At 32.1% G+C, this 21,163-nt stretch overlaps 3 protein-coding genes across 3 annotated transcripts; 2 read left to right on the plus strand and 1 right to left on the minus strand.

Moving 5' to 3' along the window:
* Positions 1-2,805: 2,805 nt before the first annotated feature.
* Positions 2,806-5,465, minus strand: LOC105796369 (pentatricopeptide repeat-containing protein At4g21065). The gene has a single exon (XM_012626058.2). It carries the CDS (start codon positions 5,351-5,353, stop codon positions 3,170-3,172), a length of 2,184 nt encoding a protein of 727 aa, XP_012481512.1. The 5' UTR covers positions 5,354-5,465; the 3' UTR covers positions 2,806-3,169.
* Positions 5,466-6,711: 1,246 nt separating this feature from the next.
* LOC105796373 (60S ribosomal protein L38) lies at positions 6,712-8,600 on the plus strand. Its single transcript, XM_012626067.2, has 3 exons — positions 6,712-6,835; positions 7,573-7,756; positions 8,366-8,600. Exons 1-3 carry the CDS (start codon positions 6,833-6,835, stop codon positions 8,386-8,388), a joined length of 210 nt encoding a protein of 69 aa, XP_012481521.1. The 5' UTR covers positions 6,712-6,832; the 3' UTR covers positions 8,389-8,600.
* Positions 8,601-8,738: 138 nt separating this feature from the next.
* Positions 8,739-18,199, plus strand: LOC105796366 (uncharacterized). Its single transcript, XM_012626050.2, has 15 exons — positions 8,739-10,096; positions 11,767-11,801; positions 12,506-13,210; positions 13,290-13,367; positions 13,745-15,638; positions 15,762-15,796; positions 15,907-16,021; positions 16,155-16,208; positions 16,429-16,580; positions 16,685-16,767; positions 16,852-16,963; positions 17,151-17,243; positions 17,361-17,441; positions 17,602-17,831; positions 17,929-18,199. The coding sequence occupies exons 1-15, from the start codon at positions 8,929-8,931 to the stop codon at positions 18,083-18,085; spliced, it is 4,992 nt and encodes a 1,663-aa protein (XP_012481504.1). The 5' UTR covers positions 8,739-8,928; the 3' UTR covers positions 18,086-18,199.
* Positions 18,200-21,163: the final 2,964 nt, after the last annotated feature.

Consider the following 21,163-nt stretch of genomic DNA (forward strand, 5'->3'; position numbering starts at 1 on the left):
TCTTAATGTCTTCGAGAATCCTCTCTCTTATCCCATATTTTGAGCTTAAGATCCTAACCCATATGTTTTCTTTTCTGATGACAAGATTATACCCTAATTTTAACAAGAATGAGGTATTTTGGTCTTTCAGGTGTCGAAGGCCTAAGCCACTACACGAACATGGTTAACATATAGAGCTCCAATCAACCAACATCATTTTACGCTTTCCTGTATTGGATCCCCAGATGAATTGCTTTGCTAGGTGTTCAATTTCCTCACATATCCCTTTAATTATCTTAGACCTTTCCTCGCATTAATTATTAGCCAATTTATTATTTATTCTAAAGTAATATTTTAAAAACTAAAAAATAAATAAAATACATGATATTTTTTAATTTCACTTATAAAATTTAAAAACTACCATTAACATAGTAAATAATAATTTTTTAAAAGACAAAAAAAAAAAAAAAAAAAAACAAGGCATGGTCTCTTAAGGTCTCTAGTGGGATAACTTTTATGTTTTCTTTTTCTGCAAAAGATTCTCCCAAGATTTACAGAGAAAAAAATTAGTTAAAAGACAATCTTTTAACTATTTATAAATAATAAAAAATTTCATGGTCCCACTTTCCATGTTCTATTTATTGTTTATTTACATTTTATTAAAAAATTAGGTAAGTGGATACTTTAATTATCACCTAACATGCATTGATTATATTTTATACCTACGGGTTATCTTTTTGCTTAACAAATTTATATTTTATTATACTTAAATAATATTATTAGTAATAATAGCATAATAATAGTTCCATCCTCCATGTAATATATATATTTTTGAGGTTCGATGAAATATAAATATTTTATAAACAAAACTATTATTTTGTTGTTTCCAATTTATTAAGTGGATCTTTTATAAATAAATAAAAACTGATTTTTTAATAAAAAATTTAAAATATATAATATTATTTAAAACACATAAAAGAATAAATCGGGATAAATGATTATTTAAATATGATAATTTTATTTTTATTAATTTATATAATTTTAAAATTTTATATTTATGTTTTTCATGTTACATATTGAGATATTACTATATGCCACATTATTAGTGCCACGTCAAACACAAATTATTGATGTTACTGAAGAGATATTAATCTCGTTGATGGAATACAAGTTCAAATACCAACTAGGTAAAAAAAATAGGTATCAAATAGAGATGTTCATGAACCGGGTCGAGTCAAGTTCGTGCTAGGCTTAGACATGAAATTAATATATTTTATGTTTACCCAAGTCCACCTTGACTCCAAATACGAGCCTAAAATTTTGACCTAATCTACTCATATTTGTAAATAGTTAGCTCATTTTTTTTTTGTCCATGGATTGGATGGCTTGCCTGGCTCGACCCAACTTCGGTAAAGATTTTTTTCTTTGGGCCTAACTTTTAAATATTTTTATTTTAAATTTAATTACAATATATATATTAATATTAAATAATATATATTAATATTTTATAAATAGTTGTATACGTTATTTGGTTGGACCAAGCTTGAGCCCAATTATTAAAAATTTTAAATTTAGGCCTTGACTTGGCCCGACCATAGACATGTTTAGTTTAAACTAAAACATTTTTTTACCAATTTTTCAAATATTAAATCTAATATACTGGTTCTAATCTTTATAAATGTTAAAATTTGTAATTCTATTTCTAAATATAGGTTCAAAACATGCATATTTTTATTATTGAAAACAAAATTTTATTTGTATTTCTCAAACATGTTTTTCAATTTCAAAAAATAAAATAATTTTGAAAATGAAAATAAAATAGAAAATATTTTTAAACCAAACAGAACCATAGTTTGGAAAATAATACACTTTTAAAAATTATTGTGACATTAATTTAAAATTTTAAGTGTTTAGTATTACTATAAAATTACAGTAAAAAATTAAAATATTCATTTTAATTGTTGTGGTAAAAACTAAAAACTAAATCATTAAGTTAGATTAATTTTAAATTCTTTAAGTGAAAACCAATAAGTCAAAAATCAAAATCACCTAAACATGTTCATGGCACCCTTTACAATGAGTAATTCAAAACTACAATTTCTCTTCTACCAAAGAACAAACTTCAATGCTCTTAAACATGACAAAGGTATACTGCAGAAGTAAATACAATATCAAACATGTTCATGCATTGTTACTGTAAGTGACTAATTGACTAGGGATTACAAAACAATGGAAGCTTATAACTTCAATTAATGCAACACTGGCAACAGAGTATGCAAGGTCATGGCCAGCATATGCTAGATCTTCTCCATTTTGTGGCTGGATGAATCCTTGTGCCATCCAAAACTTGATATAAGCACAATCCATGCATTAAATTGTAGGTGACAATTCAATGTAATAATGGCTTCTTTAATCATCTTTTCCTTGTATAAAGGATTGATTATAGAACTAAATCTCACTACCGACTCGTTCATTCATCATATATCAAAGCAAGCTTGCCGTTTCTGTCGATTTAACTAGAAACATAATTATTTGTTTCACCACAATCTCCATGTTTTTCGAAATAAAGAACAGTAAGCACACTCCAATTATGAGTGACTCGTTAGTTCCATCATGGTAATAACTTATCCGATCCTCTTTTCCTTGCATAATGCATCGATTAAAGAAATGAAAGTCACTACATTAGGATGGACACTATTCATCATTCTATCGAGCAAGCTTATCGCTTCTGTTCTGTCCATTTACCTTCAATCGTTTCACCCAAACAAAATGTCCCTCATAATTAAAGAGCAATAAACAAAGTATTATTTCAAATGCGAAGGAAGGTGATCACCAAAAGAAAAATTAAACCATCATCAAATTCATTTCCTTGGTGATGAGAAATGTGCTTCAATCTTATTCAATTGATTTTTACTACAATTTTTAAAAACCATGCAAACATTTTTGTGCCGTACAGATATTTGTATAGACACTCGTATCCAAATCCCAGTAACATGGGAGGTATCCCTTCACAGCAGAACCAGAATGATAATTTCAGCAATTTATAATGCTTAAATTATGAACCCAACATAACACAAGCACCAAATGACTAACAGAGCCTTCCTCGCATTGCCATTGTCCACTAAATACCCCGATGTCTTTTCAGAGACCACGTTCATTTCAAGACAAAGATTAAATCGTCCCAAGAGCTTCACCAGAAATCCTTGCAAGAACAAGAACCCAATTGAAAATGGTGGAACCGTTGTCCGTCTCTTACAATAAGATGCCTGCCTGTAACCTTGGAAGTAAACTTCAAAAACGAGTGACAATCACCACAAGTTTGTAGGTTCTTTATGATCGTAAGAGTAGTTCCCGGCTCAGTACCGATAAGTCCCCAAGCGACAGCCAATCGTTCGCTATGAACCTTCATAGACTCCTCTTTCTCTTCATTTTCCAAGTCATGAACTACCATATCTGTTTCAGCAACATATCCAGCTTCTTTAAGTTTTGTATTAAGCTCATTCAACTTTTCATAGATTCCAGCAGACCGATGATGTGATCTATCTCCGGCCATAAAAACATGTACCGAGCCATTGATCTCGATCTGGCTCCAACCGGGTTCTTTAACCAATCCTTTATTCCTCATCATGCTTCTTGTTTTAGCTGCTTCCTTCCACTTACCAGCCGATGTATATATATTAGCCATCAAAACATAACTGCTGGTGTTTCCGGGATTTAAATCTAACAACTTCTTGGCTACATATTCGCCGAGTTCGATTTTACAATGTTTCCTACATGAACTAAGCAATGGAGCCCAAACTTGAGCTTGTACTTGCAGAGGCATCTCTTGGATGGTTTTCAAAGCCAAGTCAAAGTGACCAGCTCGTCCAAGGAGATCGACCAAGCAAGTATAATGCTCTATTCCGGGCTCTATTCCGTAATCGTCTTTCATGCTTTTGTAGTACTTCAACCCATCTTCTACCAACCCTGAATGACTGCAAGCCAATAATATGCTTGTGAAAACAACATGATCTAGGCTGCACGGTTTGGTTATCTGCATCCGGTGAAATAGTTTCAGAGCCTCGTTACCCATTCCGTGAATCGCGTAACCATTTATCATGGAACTCCAAACAGCTAAGTCTTTATGTAACACTCCTGCAAATACTTCTTCTGCCTTGTCTATCCTCCCACATTTACAGTACATGTGAATCAATGAGGTCTGAACCTGCTGATTTGACGCCAAACCATTCAATTTCACATAATGTTCAATCTCGTTCCCGATGCTCAGTGACCCCAAATCAGCACAAGCAGAGAGTATGCTGGCAATGGTAGCTTCATTTGGTTTAAGATCGGTTCTTAATAAACTCTTGAATAAATCCAATGCTTCAGCAGGGTAACCATGCTGAGTATTCGCTGCAATCATTGATGTCCACAAGAAAATACATTTCTCGTCTACCATTTCGAAAACTCGTCGAGCCGACACAATGTCACCACATTTTGAATACATATTAAGAACCGAGTTATCGATCGAAGCTTCACCATGAAATCCACTTTTTAGAACAAGGGAATGAACTGATGATGCCAATAACAAATTCCCAGATTTCACACAACCCGAAATGATCTTAACAAACAGCACCATATCTTGACTAACACACCCCATTTGTCTCATTCTATTAAAAAGATTGAATGCTTCCCCAACATTCCCAACACTTACATAGCCACCAATAATAGTAGTCCATGAAAGGATCGATCTTTCATCCACTGTATCAAAAATAGAACGAGCATCATCAATTAACCCAAATTTAACATACATATTCACAACCGAATTCGCTAAAGGTATCTCGCAATGTAGCAACCCAAGCTTGAACACACAACAGTGCATTGATAAGCCTAGTCGAAGATTAGTACAAGCAGCTATAACACTAACAAAAGTGGAAGCATTCAGCTCAAAACCAATAACCCACATTTCTTTCAACAAATTCATTGCTTCCATCACACGGAAACAACGACAATAAGCAGAAATCATAGTGTTCCAACAAACAACATTTCTCATAACCATTTCGTCGAACACATTCCGTGCAGAGGCCAAGTCAGAGCATTTCGAGTACATATCGAGAAGAGATGTTTGTACGAAGATGTCTTGTTGAAAACCAAGCTGAAGCACGTGGGCATGGAGCTTTGTACCATCATGAAGAGAATTAAGGGAAGCGCAGGCTTTGAAGAGTAATGGGAAAGTAAAGCTATTGCCATGAACAGGAGTGTCTCGTAACATTGAAGAGTAGATTTTGAGAGTGTCAGCGAAATCGCCATTGTTGGTTGAGTTTCTGATTTTCAAGTTGAACAGATAAAGTGGACGCTTCTTTGAAGTGATTGAATTCAAAGGAAAGTGTCGCATTTACAAGTTCCAAACATTTGGTGGTTATTAGCACTAGAAAAGAAAGTCATGCAATTGACCTTAAAAAATGGAAACAATAGATATGTTGGTTTGCGGCAGACGTGATGGTCGGGGTGGTGCTTAATCAATATTAATATATTTCTCCAAACATAAGTTTAAATTTTTACTTTATTTTACAACTATTCATATTATTTTAAATTTTTTAATATTTATATTATATTATTTCAATATTTAATAAAATTATTAATTTTTTATTTATTGAAAATTTTTGTATAGTCATCTTAACGTTATTTTAATTTTTACATTAGAGCGATATTGTTTACTTTGTATATGTTTATCTTTTTAATGTAGTTAAAATTACATAATATATAAAAATAATATAATATAAAGTATTATAAACTTAAAAACGGTCTGAGCCAAGTTCGAGTTTTAAATATTCAAGCTCGAATCCAAACCATATTTTAAATGGACCTAATTTTTGTCCAAACTTATTTTCAGACCTAATTATTTTACCCAAACTCTCTCAAATTTCGACCAGATCTTCGGGCCTAAGTGGACAGTCCGACTCATGAACAGGTCTATTTTGAGAGTATTTTTTAAAATTTAAATTAAATATTATTTAAATAATTATTTAAATTAAGGAAATATTAATAAAAAATGTCTTTCTTTTGTATAAAATTTGTTCTTTTAAATAAATTAAATTGATATAATATGAATTATTAAAATTATATAACTTAAAAATAACTTAAATACAATTATGATATTTGGGCGACCTCCAATAATATCATTTTAAATGTTCAAAATATCATTTTGATGTTTAAACTTGTGTTATTATATTGAAAGTGTAATGTGTCTTACTACACGAATATTTATTTATTGTTTAATTTTAAAACTTGTCTCAAATAGAAATACCTTTCAAGCATAAATTTTTCAATTAGTCCTCATCTTCTTAATATAAGAAGGTTAAAATATGCCATTAGTTCATATATTTTAATAAAATTTAAATTTTAGTTTTTATTTTGAAAATTTTTAAATCAAGTCTCTATATTTAAAAAGCTAAAAGTTAAAATCTTTAATTTTTTATTTAAAAACTTTAGTCTAATCATTAAAATCGTAAATATTTTTGTCAAATTTTATCAACTTGACATGTTCATTAGACTATCATCATGTGATAAGGCATATGGCGGAAATTACAAACGATGATAAAAGTAGGAAGATTGGATATTTAGTTTGTTAAGTATAGGGACTAAATCTCAAATTCTATCAAAGTACAGGGACTAATAGAGAGTTAACCTAAGAAGAAGTAGAACTCTAACGTCATATAACTATTTAACCAAGGTTAAAACAGTCAATACAATAAAATTTTCTCTAGGGTTTTTTGTGTGCACCCTATATATAGTTAAATATCGAACTTTTGTAGCGCCTTTTTGTGCTTGGGTTATAGCAAATTGAAGAATACGCTGAAATCTTCAATCCAAAATGGTAAAACTCATGTCTCTTTAATTCTCTGAAATTATTCTTATTTTGATGCTCTGTTCTGACTCAATTTCTCACTTGGTCTGCATTTGAATGCTTTGTTTGCATCTTTCTGATTTTCTCCTCATTTGATGGAGCTTTGTAGAAATTTGGGTACTAATATAATGCAACTGATTATCATATATCCGTTTATGTTGGCCTAAATAATGAGAAAATTGTTTCATACAAATCTGGTATGGCTCAATGAACTGTGTTTGAAGATGGGAAAAAGTTAAAAATTTTGCCCATGTTTTTGCTGCATCATTTGATGATATTTTCAGTCTAAAACATCTGAATATGTTTAAGAATGTGTGTGTGCTGTTCTCAGATCTTTAGTTCTAATTTGTGTTTTTACTTGCTCTTTGAGTTGCTGATTTGCTTATTTGCAAATAGTCGTCCTAATGCAATGTTATGTCTTTTCTGTTGGATTTGGCTTATGTTTGAAGGACTTGCACATATTTTTACTACATGTTATGACATTTTAATTCTAGAATATCTGATTATGATATCATTTGTTAAGAATGTGTATATTCTTTTAGTTTCAATCTGTATTTTCCTTGTTCATTGAGTTGCTTATTTACTTATTATGATCCTTATTTTGCGATTTTGGCTCTCACCGGCCTCTGTACTATAATTGATTTATGTCTTTAACTATGATTCGACTTCCTGGGTTAAACGAATGTTTTCTGGGTTATGATTTACAGCCTAAGCAGATTCATGAGATCAAGGACTTCCTTCTGACTGCCAGAAGGAAAGATGCACGCTCTGTAAAGATCAAGAAGAGCAAAGATGTCGTCAAGTTCAAGGTCCGCTGCTCCAAGTACTTGTACACACTTTGCGTGTCGGATGCTGAGAAGGCTGACAAGTTGAAGCAGTCCCTTCCTCCAGGTACATCTATATAAATGATACAGTAATCGTTTTTCTTTTTTCGGTTCAACTAGCATCCTTATTTCAAATCAACAAATATATTATAGAATTGTAGGTCCATAGCAGAAGCAAACCATTGTTCTCGTTTCTGCTGTACTGACAGAATTACAATCTGTCTTGCTGTTCTTTCTTACCATGTAGATAACATCTCGAAGTTTCTTGGTCTTTGCTATGATGGTGTAGCCTTGTTTTTCTTATTTCGTTTCAACCAGCATCCTTTTTTGAAATTGAGAAACATGCTATAGAATCATAAACCCATAGCAGAAATGAATCATTGTTTCCCACTGTTATCATACTGGTATCAGTACAATCAATCCTACTGTTCTTTCTTGCCATGCTGGTAATATCTCAAGGTTCTTGGATGAAACAACTGAATAGCCTCGTTTTTCTTATCTTGATGCAACCAGAATCCTTATTTGAAATGAATTATTCGAAGCTAAAATGAAGTATTCTCTCTTTTTTGCCATGCTGGTGGCAATAGAATGTGTTCTTTATGCCATGTTTGTAACTTGGTAACATTTCAAGGTTCTCCGTCTTGACCTACTTATCTCATGTTGTTCTTGTTTGCAGGTTTGAGTGTTCAAGACCTGTGAAAATATGGCAGCCCCGGGTTTGTCACCTGATTTATAGGTGATGAAAGCTAGGTTTTTAGTTTTGGGTTTATTGTATTTCTGGTCATTCTGCAACAGTGAGCTCAATTTTCTGTAATTGGATCTATGTTTTTTTGTTGATTAAGGATTTTAGTGATATATGCACTTTTCAATTACAATGAATGTTCTTTTTAATGAAAAACAGAAAATTTTGACGTTGCTTCTCTATATTTTCTTAGCTTTAAAGTTCAAGCAAAAAGCAGCGAATTAAGTAACAAGATATTTATAATTCTATCTATATTTGATTAGTTTACCCTAAAAGTTGGGTGACTGATTGGGTAATTTGCCCTAATTCAAAACCATCAGACTTTTAACACTAGATCAGTATCTTATTGGCGAGAACTTGGACTTTATGGAATGGTTGTTCGGCTTTGTGCGTTAGGTTTAAATTATTCAATCAATCAATGTCTCGATTGCTGTTCCTTTTGATGAAGTACCGAGAATTCATCGATCAACACTCAGCAGCTACAGTTTTTGCCTACGATGGCCTCTTCGTCTTCTTTTTCTTCTGCTGATGCTGCTTTGGAGCTCTTAGTATCGTGTGCTCATGCAATTGAAGATGGGAATTTGAAAACTGCCGATTCATTCCTGCACCAGATCTGGAACCTTGCTCCTGAAGAACACGGCCTCATAAGCAAACTCGTGAGATACTTTGCCGAAGCTCTAGTTCGACGAGCTTACGGTCTCCATCCTTCTTATTATACCTATTCGAATCTGCAAATACCTCATCCACTGTATTACTATTATTATTACTCGAGGTTTGATATCAATGAAATGGTGGGAGAAGCCATCGAAAGTGCCGCGATAGGAAAGAAGGGATTTCATCTTATTGATTTCCACATTCCGCATCTCTATGGAAGGGGATACTTGTTCAAGACACTACCGAATCGCTCCAGCGATCCCTTGTCGGTCCGTATAACCGTCGTATTACCAACTTTTCTGAAAAATACCGTCGATTTCCAAGAAGAAATGGAGTATTTGACTGGAGTGGGTAAGCCATTGAAAATAGAGTTGAAGAGGGAAGATCTGAGAATTGTTTACGCTAATAGTTTGGGAGAAGTGGATGAATCTACGTTGGATTTGAGAAGAACAAACGATGATGAGGCTTTGGTGGTTTATTATAACTTCAAATTTCATACACTGTTGGCAGAGGCAGAAGCAATGAAGAAAGAATTGATCAAATTGAGGCAGATAAATCCAGAAATTGTGATCATGCAAGAACAATACGCTAACGATAACGACGGGAATTTCATCAAACGCTTGGAGTACTCTTTTCGATATTACTCTAACTTTTTTCAATATTATTCTAATCTTTTCAAATCTGGGAAACCTCTGGACTACAATACAGCTAAATATTATATGAGACAGATTCATAACATTGTGGCATGTGAAGGCAGGGATCGAATTATGCGACACCAGAGTTTGGATGAATGGCGAGATCTGTTGTTAACAGCGGGCTTTCTTCAAATTCCATTCCAGAAAGATGTTGAGAATTTACATGCTCTGTATTGGGTAGAGGAAATCAAGGAGGAAAAAGGGTGCTTGGTTTTAAGTCACAAGGATTGCCTAATCTTGTTCGTATCATGTTGGAGACCCAGAGCTGGAGAGGAGCATTTCAAATTCAATCTAAACAGCAATAAGTTACGGCAAGGTATTTTTGTTTTCCATTGTTGAATTATTGTAGTCATAGGTGAATATCCATTATTTACTTTATCTTTACTCAGTTTCTTAACAAATAAAAAACAATTAGAATTTGTTAATATTTTGAACAAAAGAAAAGAAAAAGTGACTAAGTTAGACTTGAGGTAAAATTTTAGGTTCGTTTTTTAGATCTATGCCCAGTCTAGTTTAAAAAATAAACCTAAAATTTTACTTAAATCGAGTTAGATATAAAATACTAAACTTGGATTTGACCCGATTAGCCCATATTAAATTTTTATATAAAACAAATTTAAAAATATAATATATTAAAAACACTAAAACTTTAAAATAAATAATTCTCAACAAATTGAAAATATATTAAAAAACATTTATACTTAAATAACATTAAGATAGATGTAACTTAGCGAGTAAATGCCTTTAATGTAGTAGTAAAATTAACAATAAAATAAAAGTTATACAATATCCAAACAATAACAACAATACGACAACAAACAACAGAAAAAAAAATTTAGGTAGATTTAGGCGGGTTGAAAGAAGTTTACTAGAGGTCTAATCTGTTTAAAAAATGTACATTATTTTTTGTCCAAGTCCTTTTTCTGGACTTATATTTTTGCTTACATTTTTACTTTTCAAGTAAATCTTCGAACTTAAACGAGTGATTCAACTCATTATCAGGTCTATAATTAATGGTGAAAAAGTTATTTAATATAAATTTTAAATATTTTTATTAATCATATTTATTATTAGTATACCCACTTCACCTTCTCACGAATTTAACTTTTTATTAATACATATCTTCTCTCATATAATCTTTTTTTAAAAACAACCATCACATTTAACTTTTCCCAAACATTTTTTTAATTTCTATTAATCCTCATAGTAGTGTGCAATTGAGCTGTCCATGGCCATAGTTAAGTGGCCCGCCTGACTTGATTGGTCCGGCCCAACTTGAGAGTTAAACTGGGTTTGGATAAAGAGATTTTTATCCCTGGCCCAATTTAGCCTGAATTTAAATAGAATAATTTGTAAAATAATTTATTTAAATTTAATTATAAAAATATATTTTATAATTTTTAAACTTTTAGGTGGGCTGAGCAAGGGTCAGGCCTTGACTTTGGATTTTTTTTTTTAAATTCTTGATTCAAGTTATGGACACTTCATTATGATATAATCTAGTTTTAATAATTTAGTTGTATGTTTTACTTACACAAATTTATCAATTTTAATTTTAATATAGAATAAAATAATCAAATTATGGAAATTAGATTGCAAATCTTAATTCTGTTATCTTTTCACAAAATTAATTTCATTAAAATTTAAGATTAATGAAAAGAATTAAAACATATTTAATGAATGATTTTTCATTAAATTAAAAAATATATTTAAAATCGAGATTCCTCTCTTTAAATAATAATGTGGTTTTCAATGTTTGAATCTACCTTTTCTATTGGAGAGTGCAATGTATCTTACTACTACACTCAACACTTGTTGGTAGAACGATAAATTTGAGATATACTAAATATCCATTACTCATTTCGTAGATTTTTTTTGTATTTATGTTTATATGTAAAAATTAATTTAACATAAAATTCAACATTTTTATTTAGTTATATGATTGCATTAACTAACAATAGCATTATTACCTTTCTACATTCATAGGCTTCAATCCAAGACCTTTTCAGCCATTCCCAGAGGTATCAACTTTTATTTATTAAGAGTTTCACTTTGGTTTAGCTTTAAAAAGTTATTAGTATTACTGGTTTGTATGTTTTATAAAAGATAAAATATAACAGTATGCTTTTATTTTGATTGAATGATAAAAAAAAACCATAAATTATTTTATAAGAAAAATAAAAGGTCTTTTAAACTTGCTTAGAGGATACATATTTTGAGCATTATATATATAGTTTACACATGTTTAGATGATGGATCAAATTAAGATATGTTTTTTCGACCAAAATGAAATAGGATAAAATATTCTCGGATTCTTACAAGACAAATGTGAGCTTTAGGGCATCGGAGGTTAATAGTTTGAGACACTCTTTGATGTTTAAGTCATTAAATGGTATATTCTCATAAAGAAAGTAAGAAGTTTCAGCTAATGAAGAAAATTTAATGGAAGAGAAAGAGCGAAGAGCATCCAAATTCATTTCATCTTCTTCGAATTCAACTTGATACATCATTTAAAGATTCTTAAACACACACATATAACTGTACATTCTCATTTCTTGTAAAGATATACATGTATATATATATATAGGTTTTGAATTTTGGGATATAAACTTAGAAACTGCTTATAAAATGGTCAAAACTGTTCACTTAGGGATCTTGTCATGAGTTATTTTGGATTTTCTAATTTTCTTTCTGGTAGTTCATTGTTAAGTTAATATTTTAACAGGGTTTCATATTGAACCGGTTAGCTACTTTTGCTGAGATTTATGACATGTTGGAAGATGTATGTTTTAGATATGAGCTTCCAGTGGCTTTTACATGGGCTTGTGAGGCTAATACAGATAAAATTATGTTGGATGGCAAGAAATATACTCTATTCATGGAAAGGACTTCTTGTTATGCAAGTAATGAGGGGTCTCAATGTTTCATGGAAGCATGTGCAAAACATCATATTCAAGAAGGGCAAGCCATTGCTGGGAAAGCACTCCAATCAAGTGCTAACTTTCATTTCGAACCAAGTATTACAAAGCTTATCAAAAGTGACTACCCACTGTTTAATGCTGCACAGTTGTTTGGTAGCCATGCTGTTGTTGCAATCTGTCTACAAAATCACTACATCATTGGTGATGTTTATGTAGTAGAATTTTATTGGCCTGAAATCGAAAGTGAGAAATCAGAATTTTTAGCACTTGATATCTTCAATGACTTGAAAAATATGAAGAAAAAGTTTGTAACTATACGGGTTGGAAGTAATGAAGTTGGATTCGAGAGAGAAGCCATTTCAACCACTCTGCAGGGGACAATGCATACGAGAAATGCTCAACCAGCTTCATCCACCAATGATTTACTAAGCTCAAACACAACATGGTCTTTGAATGCAGTTCAACCATGTGATGTTCATGAAATGGAAAGACATGGGCTTGTTGAGCAGGTATGTTATGTTATATTATTGTTATAGACTTGTAGTATTCTAGTTCATGTGTATAATGAATAACAATATTTTCTTTTAGGTTGAATCAGCTCCCTTTAGCACACCCAATCCCATGAGTTATGGAGGAGTACTACAAACACAAGGGCCTCATAAACAGGTAATCATTTCTATATAGTTGGTCTAACACTTGAAATTTGATTAGTAGGACAAAGCCCTAGAATATATAAAGGAGAAACATATACTACCAATTATCTTGAATATTTTTTTCAAACAACACGAATGTAACTTAACTGAATAGCATTAGAATTAGTTGCTTGCCACTTTTTTTCCTTTTTCTTTTAAAAGAAGAAGGGTTTGGTTGATAGATTGTCAACATTTTATTAACATTGTATGCTTATATATATAATGTAGTGCTGCGTGCCTAAGCTAAGTATTCAAATGATTATATATAATTTTGAGAGCTTTAGCTATTGTAATGTGCTTTGAAGTTTTACTTATAGAGAACTTATTCTTAGTTTGTCTACTTTCTGAAAGGAAATTGGTGAGAAGGATTTCATTTCTCAGACTGTATCCATTGGTGACTATGAGATTGTGAAAGCATACATGGAGACCTGTAAAGTCCCACGAACCAAACGGAGAAAGTACTTGTCTAAAGTTTGGCTAGATTTCGATAAGTTTGAAGTGAATGGAAAACAAGTAGCCAAATGTAAACACTGCAATAAGGATTTTACGGGGTCAAGCAAAAGTGGAACCACACACTTGAAAAACCATTTGGAAAGATGCCAAAGTAAGAAAATAAAAAATCAGGAAAGGCAGTTAATCACATCTGAAATAGGTGATTTGATCACTCGGGATAGTGATGAAAGCAACTTCACATTCGATCAAGAAAGGAGTCGCTTGGATTTTGCGAAAATGATTATCAAGCATCAATGTCCATTGGATATGGCTGAACAAGAGTTCTTTAAGATTTTCGTGAAAAATTTACAGCCAATGTTTGAGTTTCAATCAAAAGATATTTTATTATCTGACATACATCGCATCTATAAAGAAGAAAAGGAGAAACTTCAGTTATATTTTGATCAGCTCGCTTGTAACTTCAATTTGACAATCAGTTTGTGGAAGAACAACCTTGGAAAGACTGCATATTGCTGTTTGATAGCACACTTCATTGATGATAATTGGGGACCAAAAATGAAGATTATTGCCTGCAAACCTTTGGAGCATATCTATGACACAAAGGCTTTAAACGAAATTATTCAGAGCTCGGTTTTGGAGTGGAATATAAGTAAGAAAGTATTTTCCATAACTATGGATAATCCTTATTTGAGTGATGATATGTTTCAGAAGATAAAGGAAACTTGTTTTAGTGACCAAGGTTCGTTTCCTTCAACTCACTGGTTCATCGGTTGCACTTTCATTAAAGATGGTTTTCGTGAGATGGATCTAATACTTTTGAAATTAAGAAAATCCATTGAATATGTAAGTGAAATAGCACAAGGAAAACTGAAATTTGAAGTTGTAAATCAAGTGAAGCTACAAGGTGGGAAATCATGGGATGATCTTTCTTTAAGGTTGGATTCAGACTTTGGTGTGCTTCATAGTGCCTTGGAATCAAGAGAAATTTTTTGTCAACTGGAGAAAATTGATAGCAACTTTAAATTAAACCCATCAGTGGATGAATGGGAGATGATACTAGCTTGCCACAGTTGTTTGAAATGTTTTGATGATATTGAAGGAACTCAATCACTTACTGCAAATTTGTACTTCCCAAAGCTCTGCAACATATATAAGAAATTTCTTCATCTGGGTAAGAGCAACTATCCAATTGTTACATTGATGAAGAGGAAATTTGGCTACTATTGGAGCTTATGTAATTTGGCATTTGCTGTTGCAACTATTCTTGATCCAAGGTTAAAGTTTAAATTTGTGGAGTTCTCATATACTGAGATTTATGGCCATGATAGTAAGATGCATTTGAACAGATTTCATAAAGTCCTCACAGATGTTTACTATGAATATGCCAATGAAGCCAGAAATTTGTCTAAATCCACTTCAGACTTAGATGATTCCAATTCTTCAACAACAGAGATTGATAATGATTGTATTCTGGAATCTTTCAGTAAATTTGCACCTGCAAGCAACTTTAATGAGGTGGCCTCATGGAAGTCTGAGCTTGACTGTTACTTGGATGAGCCGTTACTTCCCTTGGATGGAGCCTTTGACATACTTTACTGGTGGCGTATTAATACTAAAAGGTTTCCTACACTAGCAAAGATGGCTCGAGATTTCCTTGCAATGCCAATATCAATACTCGCACCATGTTTGAATTTCAACGCCATGATCACAAATCCAACCTACAACAACTTGAATCCTGAGAGTATGGAAGCTTTAGTATGTAGTCAAAACTGGTTGGAAATTCCAAAAGAAAGTAAGTCTAACTTTTAATTTGTTTTAGATCCTTTCATTCTATTTTATTGCACTTCATTTGGAGGGTCTATTCTTTAGAGTTACATTATCTTATCACTTAATTGAGTTCATTTTGTTATCACAGATGATGGAGAAAATCATGGACCCATGCAAAATATAGTAGGTATTACATATGAATTATGATTAGAAAATGATCTCGCTTGAATTCTTTTTCCTATACTATGACTAAGCTGAAGAATGAATTACCTTAATGCATTTTCATTAAATAGTATAAAAGGAAAAGGAAGATGGAAGACCACTCTAACGTGGTAGAAGTTTCTAAAAATTGGAATCGAGAAGAAGCTAATAGTAGTGGAGACATTGCCAAAGTATCCATCAAAAATGGTAATTGAACCATACTTACTATTGCTATCTATTGTGTTACTTGGACAAGGGTATTTCAAGAAGGATGAAAAGAGCTTTGTTCTTATTTAACTTGAAATGCCAAATGGTAATCCGCTTGTTGTTGAAAAAGCAGAGAACATAGAAGTTTCAGTTTGCAATCGAAATAGGTTGGAAATATCAACAGGAAGTAAGTTCCTTATTTGATCGTTTTATCACTTATCTAGTTCAGTTTTCCAACCAATTTTTTATCTACTCATCTTGAACTGAATCTAAAAGGTGTGTAAACAGTGATAAGTTGCAAAAATTGATCTTATGAAGAAATTAGCAGTGGAAACAACTTAAGTAATGTTTCCCTTTTAACATTGGCAATGGCTCAATCCATTATTAAGCAAAATTTCTTGATACAGAACCTAATCATGGAAGAAACATTACTGCCTTAATCGAAATTCCAAAAGATGACTCACCATTCAACAATAATAAGTCAGGTCAGTTTCAAAGCTTGTCTTCTGAGTCTGATAACGAAATAACATTGAAGGAGCAAGGATCATGGTGTAAAGAGGTTCATACTTCAATCCATTCCTTAAACACATTTCTTTGCTTTTATGCATATATTAAGGCTTTTACATCTAAAATTTTTCCTTTTTTTTTTTAATTCTTCTTTAGGATGTTCGGGCATATTTAGTCTCGAGATTTACAGGCAAGGAGAACAAACGGCTAAATAGATGGAAAACTAATGAGTTGATTGGGTATGTGCTAGCTTTGATAAGTTAATATTGGCATATGAAGTGATGATTATAATCTAACTATACATTGAAGTTTATGCTTCACAGAAAATTGATTGGACGAGATAAGGAGTTTTGCTTAATGGGTGACAAATTAGTACCTTTACTCATGGTGCCCCATGGTGATGAAACTCGAAAAGAGTATTATATTGATGATTCTGTAAGTAATTATCAATTTTTTGGAGATATGGGCATAACCTAATTTGGTAATCTATATATTCATATGATTTTCATAATTATAGAACTGTGTTGTGTATTAATTATGTATTTTCTCATGTCATGTTCGAAGTTATCAGGTAGTATGAGTTGAAAATAAACAAATGTTGTTAATTCATTATGGTATGCAGGTCGTTAATACATTCTTCAAATTACTTAAGAAGAGATCTGATAGATTTCCAAAGGCATACATTAATCATTATTCATTCGACTCTCAAATAGCTGTAAGAAATTTTATCTTGCACGAGGAACTATATTGATATTTCGAATTGAAATTGTTAGTATTTTATATCAAATACTATATATAGTACAGTTTAACCTATATATTTTGCAATCACTAGACTTCCTTGATACAAGGATCCAGATCAGAACATGAAGTATTAGCTTGGTTTAAAGCTGAGAAACTAAGAGGTGCTCATAAAGTAAGCTCTTCAATTTTTGCTATATGCTTTGTAATTGTGATAAATTACATTAACTATTGCAGTAGAAAAAACCCAAATCAAAAATATCAACAGCAACTTAAATCCTTGATTGTAACTAACAAAGATGGAACCTTTTTTGCTTTCCTTTTTGTGATTGCAGTTGTTTTTACCATTGTGTTTATCAGCCCATTGGGTTCTTTTCTATGTTAATACCAAGGAGAAGAAAATTTCATGGTTGGATTCAAATCCATCTTCTCGAATAATGTCTAATAATGTTGAACAACAAAAGATATTACTATGGTTCACGACCTTTCTACTGCCAGAGTTTGGTTATAATGATGCAAATGAATGGCCATTTGTAGTGCGTACTGATATTCCAGTGCAAAAAAAGTAAGTATTCATCTATCAAAATCTACACATTTTCTACCTTTTATTTACTTATTATCTTACCTTTCTTTTTTCGTTTCTCTTGTACTACAATGTAAAGCTGGGTTGATTGTGGAGTATTCGTGATGAAATATGGTGATTGCCTTACGCATGGTGATTTCTTCCCTTTCACTCAAAATGACATGGTTCATTTTCGACGTCGTATCTTTCTTGATATATACTGTGGAAGATTGTATGGAAAAATTAGACAAGTTTGATGCCTTGTTTTTTCTAATTTTAATGCATACATGGTACTTTTATCCTCAGTTTATACTTACTTTCTACGGTTAAAGGTGAAGAACAATGTACTTGAAAATATGACTTGACAATAGAATAGGATTTTGCCAATTTTAAAGTTGAGTTATGATCATTTTCCTTTGCATTTGAAATAATGTTTAGTTTATTGCTCCTTAATCTCGAAGGACATTGAGCTTGAGGTGAAACAATTGATCACATTTTTTGGATGGCATTAAGTGTTTATCCAGCCACCATTAGTATTTCATGGAGATTCTATTTTCAAGTTACAAGACAAGATGATTTGGGAATTGTGGAGAGCTTAATAATGCATGATCTTGCATTGCATGCTCTGTTGCTGTGACTGAATGTTGCATCACAAGTTGACATTTTTGCTCCAGTTAAGTGGTGTTAGCTCGGATCATTGCATATGCATTCGGATATGCATCAATACAGATTCAGATCATTTCAGGTTGTGCCAAATCTAGGAATTTGGATATGATGGTGAAACTTTGATTGACAACTCAGTTCCTAGCATGTATGCAAAGTCACTGCAAAGTGTGGTGGCATTGTCTCAGCTCGATGAGTATTCGAAATGATAGACTTTCTTGTGGACATTGATGATTATTGTGTATACTCAGCATGGTTACCCTTCTGAAGCATTGGATTTATGCAATAGTTTGTTAAGAACCGATCTTAAACCAAATGAAGCTATCATTACCAGCATACTCTCTGCTTGCGCTGATTTGGGGCCGCTGAGCATTAGGAATGAGATTGAACTTTATGTGATCGACAGGTCCAGACCTCATTGGTTCACATGTACTGTAGATGTGGTACGATAGACAAGGCATAAGTACTTGGAGGAGTGCTATATAAAGATTTAGCTGTTTGGATTTCCAAGGTAAACGGTTATGCGATTCACGGAATGGGTCATCAGATGTAGATAACCGAACCTTGCAGCTTACGTCATGTTGTTTTCATGAGTATATTATTGGCTTGCAGTCATTCAAGGTTGGTGGAGGATTGGATTGAAGAACTTCAAAAGCATGAAAAATGATTTTGGAATAAAACCCGGTGTAGAGCATTATACTTGCTTGGTCGATCTTACTTGGTAGGGTGGGTCACTTCAACTTGGCTTTGAAAATTAAAAACCATCCAAGAGATGCCCATGCAAGCTCAAGCTTGGGCTCCATTGCTTAGTGCATGTAGGAAACACCAGCAGTTACTATTTTACAACGAATATTTTTAATGTATCACATTTTCTTCTTACGTAAAAAAATAATAATTTAAATCTGCAACGTTTCACGCCGGGACGATACAACTCCTGGTTTCTGCCAATTTGGTACATATAATTCTGAAAAGTTATATCAATTTCTGTAAATTTGAAATTGTGCCACCAACTATCAAAATAGTGCCAAGTCAGAGTTTAATAGCAATTAAACTGTCACGTAAGCTGTTAATGTTGACCATTAGTCAACTAATGACCACGTCAGCATATCCGTCAAAAATAAATTAATGTGACAAAAAAATAAATGTTAGGGGTTAAAGTGCTCCAAAAAGGAAAGATAAAGAGTCAAAGTGACCAAACATTCAAACATTAGGGGCTATTTTTGGTATTATGCCTATATTTTAATAAAATTTGAATTTTAGATTTTGTATTTTGAAAGTTTTGAAATTTAATCTCTATACTTAAAAATTAAAAGTTAAGTCCTTTTAACTTTTTATTTAAAAATTTTGTCTATTCATTAAAATCTTAAGTATTTTCTATCAAAATTTATCAATTTGAAATGTTGATTAGGCTATCATTATGTGATAATGCTTATGATTGATAGAAAACTGAACATGTCAAGTTGAAATATTTAAATAAAAATTACTAACGATAATAAAAGTAGGTGATTGAATTTTTAACTTTTTAAGGATAGAGACTAAATCTCAAATTCTATTAAAGTATAGGGACTAACATCATATTTTAACCTAAGAAGAAGTAGAACTCTAACTTCATATAACTAATTAGCCAAGGTTAAAACAATCAATACAATATAAAATTTTCTCTAGGGTTTTCTCCGTGCACCATATATATAGTTAAACATCCAGCATTCGTAGTGCCTAGACCTATCTATAGGTAAAGTCGAGTGTCCGCTCAAAAAATGGGAAAGTTTGAGTAAAAATATATGTTTGAAAGATAGATTTTGACAGAAAAATAAGGCCCATTTAAAAAATAGGTCATGATCACGAATCCAGCCAACTTGAACCCCGAGAGCATGGAAGCTTTAGTATGCAGTCAAAATTTGTTGGTAATTCCCAAAGAAAGTAAGTCTTTACTCTTAATTTGTTTAGACCCTTTCATTTGATCTCCTATGCATCGCTTTCGAGAGTCTAATCTATTCCTCAGAGGTCCATTATCTAATCACGTAACTATGTTCATTGGCTATCACAGGTGATGGAGTTCATCAACCCGTACAAACTATGGTATGCACCACATGTGAATTATGATTGGAAGTGATGTACATTGATTTTTTTTCATACGCTATAAAGATTGAATTACCTTAATGCCTTTTTCATTTCATAGTATAAAAGGGAAAGGAAGATGGACCAGGAGGATTATTATCTGGTAAAAAAATCCAAACCTTTGAAACGCGAAGAAACTAATAATATCCAAGATATTGCCAATGATTCCAACAACAGTGGTAATTGATCTATGCTTATTATTAATTACAATATTACTCGAACTTAAATGTCAATATTGATACGAGTATTTGACTGACCTAAATACTAAAATTAAAGTAAAATAAAGTAGAGATGAAGGAAGCTTCAGTCTGCAATTAAAATAGGTTTGAAATGTGAATAGGAGGTAAGTTCATATACTAATTTATCTACTTCAATTTTTCGACTAGTATCTTGAAATAAATCTAAAAGAGATGGAAACAATGAAAGGTTACAAAAACTCGTATCATGGAGAAACTGGTAGTGGAGACAAATCCAAAGCTTCCAACAAAATGGTAAGAAATTAGATTATTATTTTCCGTTTAATTCAAATGTTTGATCATTGCTGCAACAATAAA

The sequence above is a fragment of the Gossypium raimondii genome, chromosome 3, assembly GCF_025698545.1.
Source record: "Gossypium raimondii isolate GPD5lz chromosome 3, ASM2569854v1, whole genome shotgun sequence".
Lineage (NCBI taxonomy): Eukaryota > Viridiplantae > Streptophyta > Magnoliopsida > Malvales > Malvaceae > Gossypium > Gossypium raimondii.

Coding starts and splice junctions, on each gene's coding strand:
- LOC105796369 (XM_012626058.2), bottom strand. CDS start 5,353: ATGCGACACTTTCCTTTGAATTCAATCACTTCAAAGAAGCGTCCACTT.
- LOC105796373 (XM_012626067.2), top strand. Junction 7,757..8,365: donor GAAGCAGTCCCTTCCTCCAG/GTACATCTATAT, acceptor TCTTGTTTGCAG/GTTTGAGTGTTCAAGACCTG.
- LOC105796366 (XM_012626050.2), top strand. CDS start 8,929: ATGGCCTCTTCGTCTTCTTTTTCTTCTGCTGATGCTGCTTTGGAGCTC. Junction 17,244..17,360: donor CATTCGACTCTCAAATAGCT/GTAAGAAATTTT, acceptor TGCAATCACTAG/ACTTCCTTGATACAAGGATC. Junction 17,832..17,928: donor GATATTCCAGTGCAAAAAAA/GTAAGTATTCAT, acceptor TACAATGTAAAG/CTGGGTTGATTGTGGAGTAT.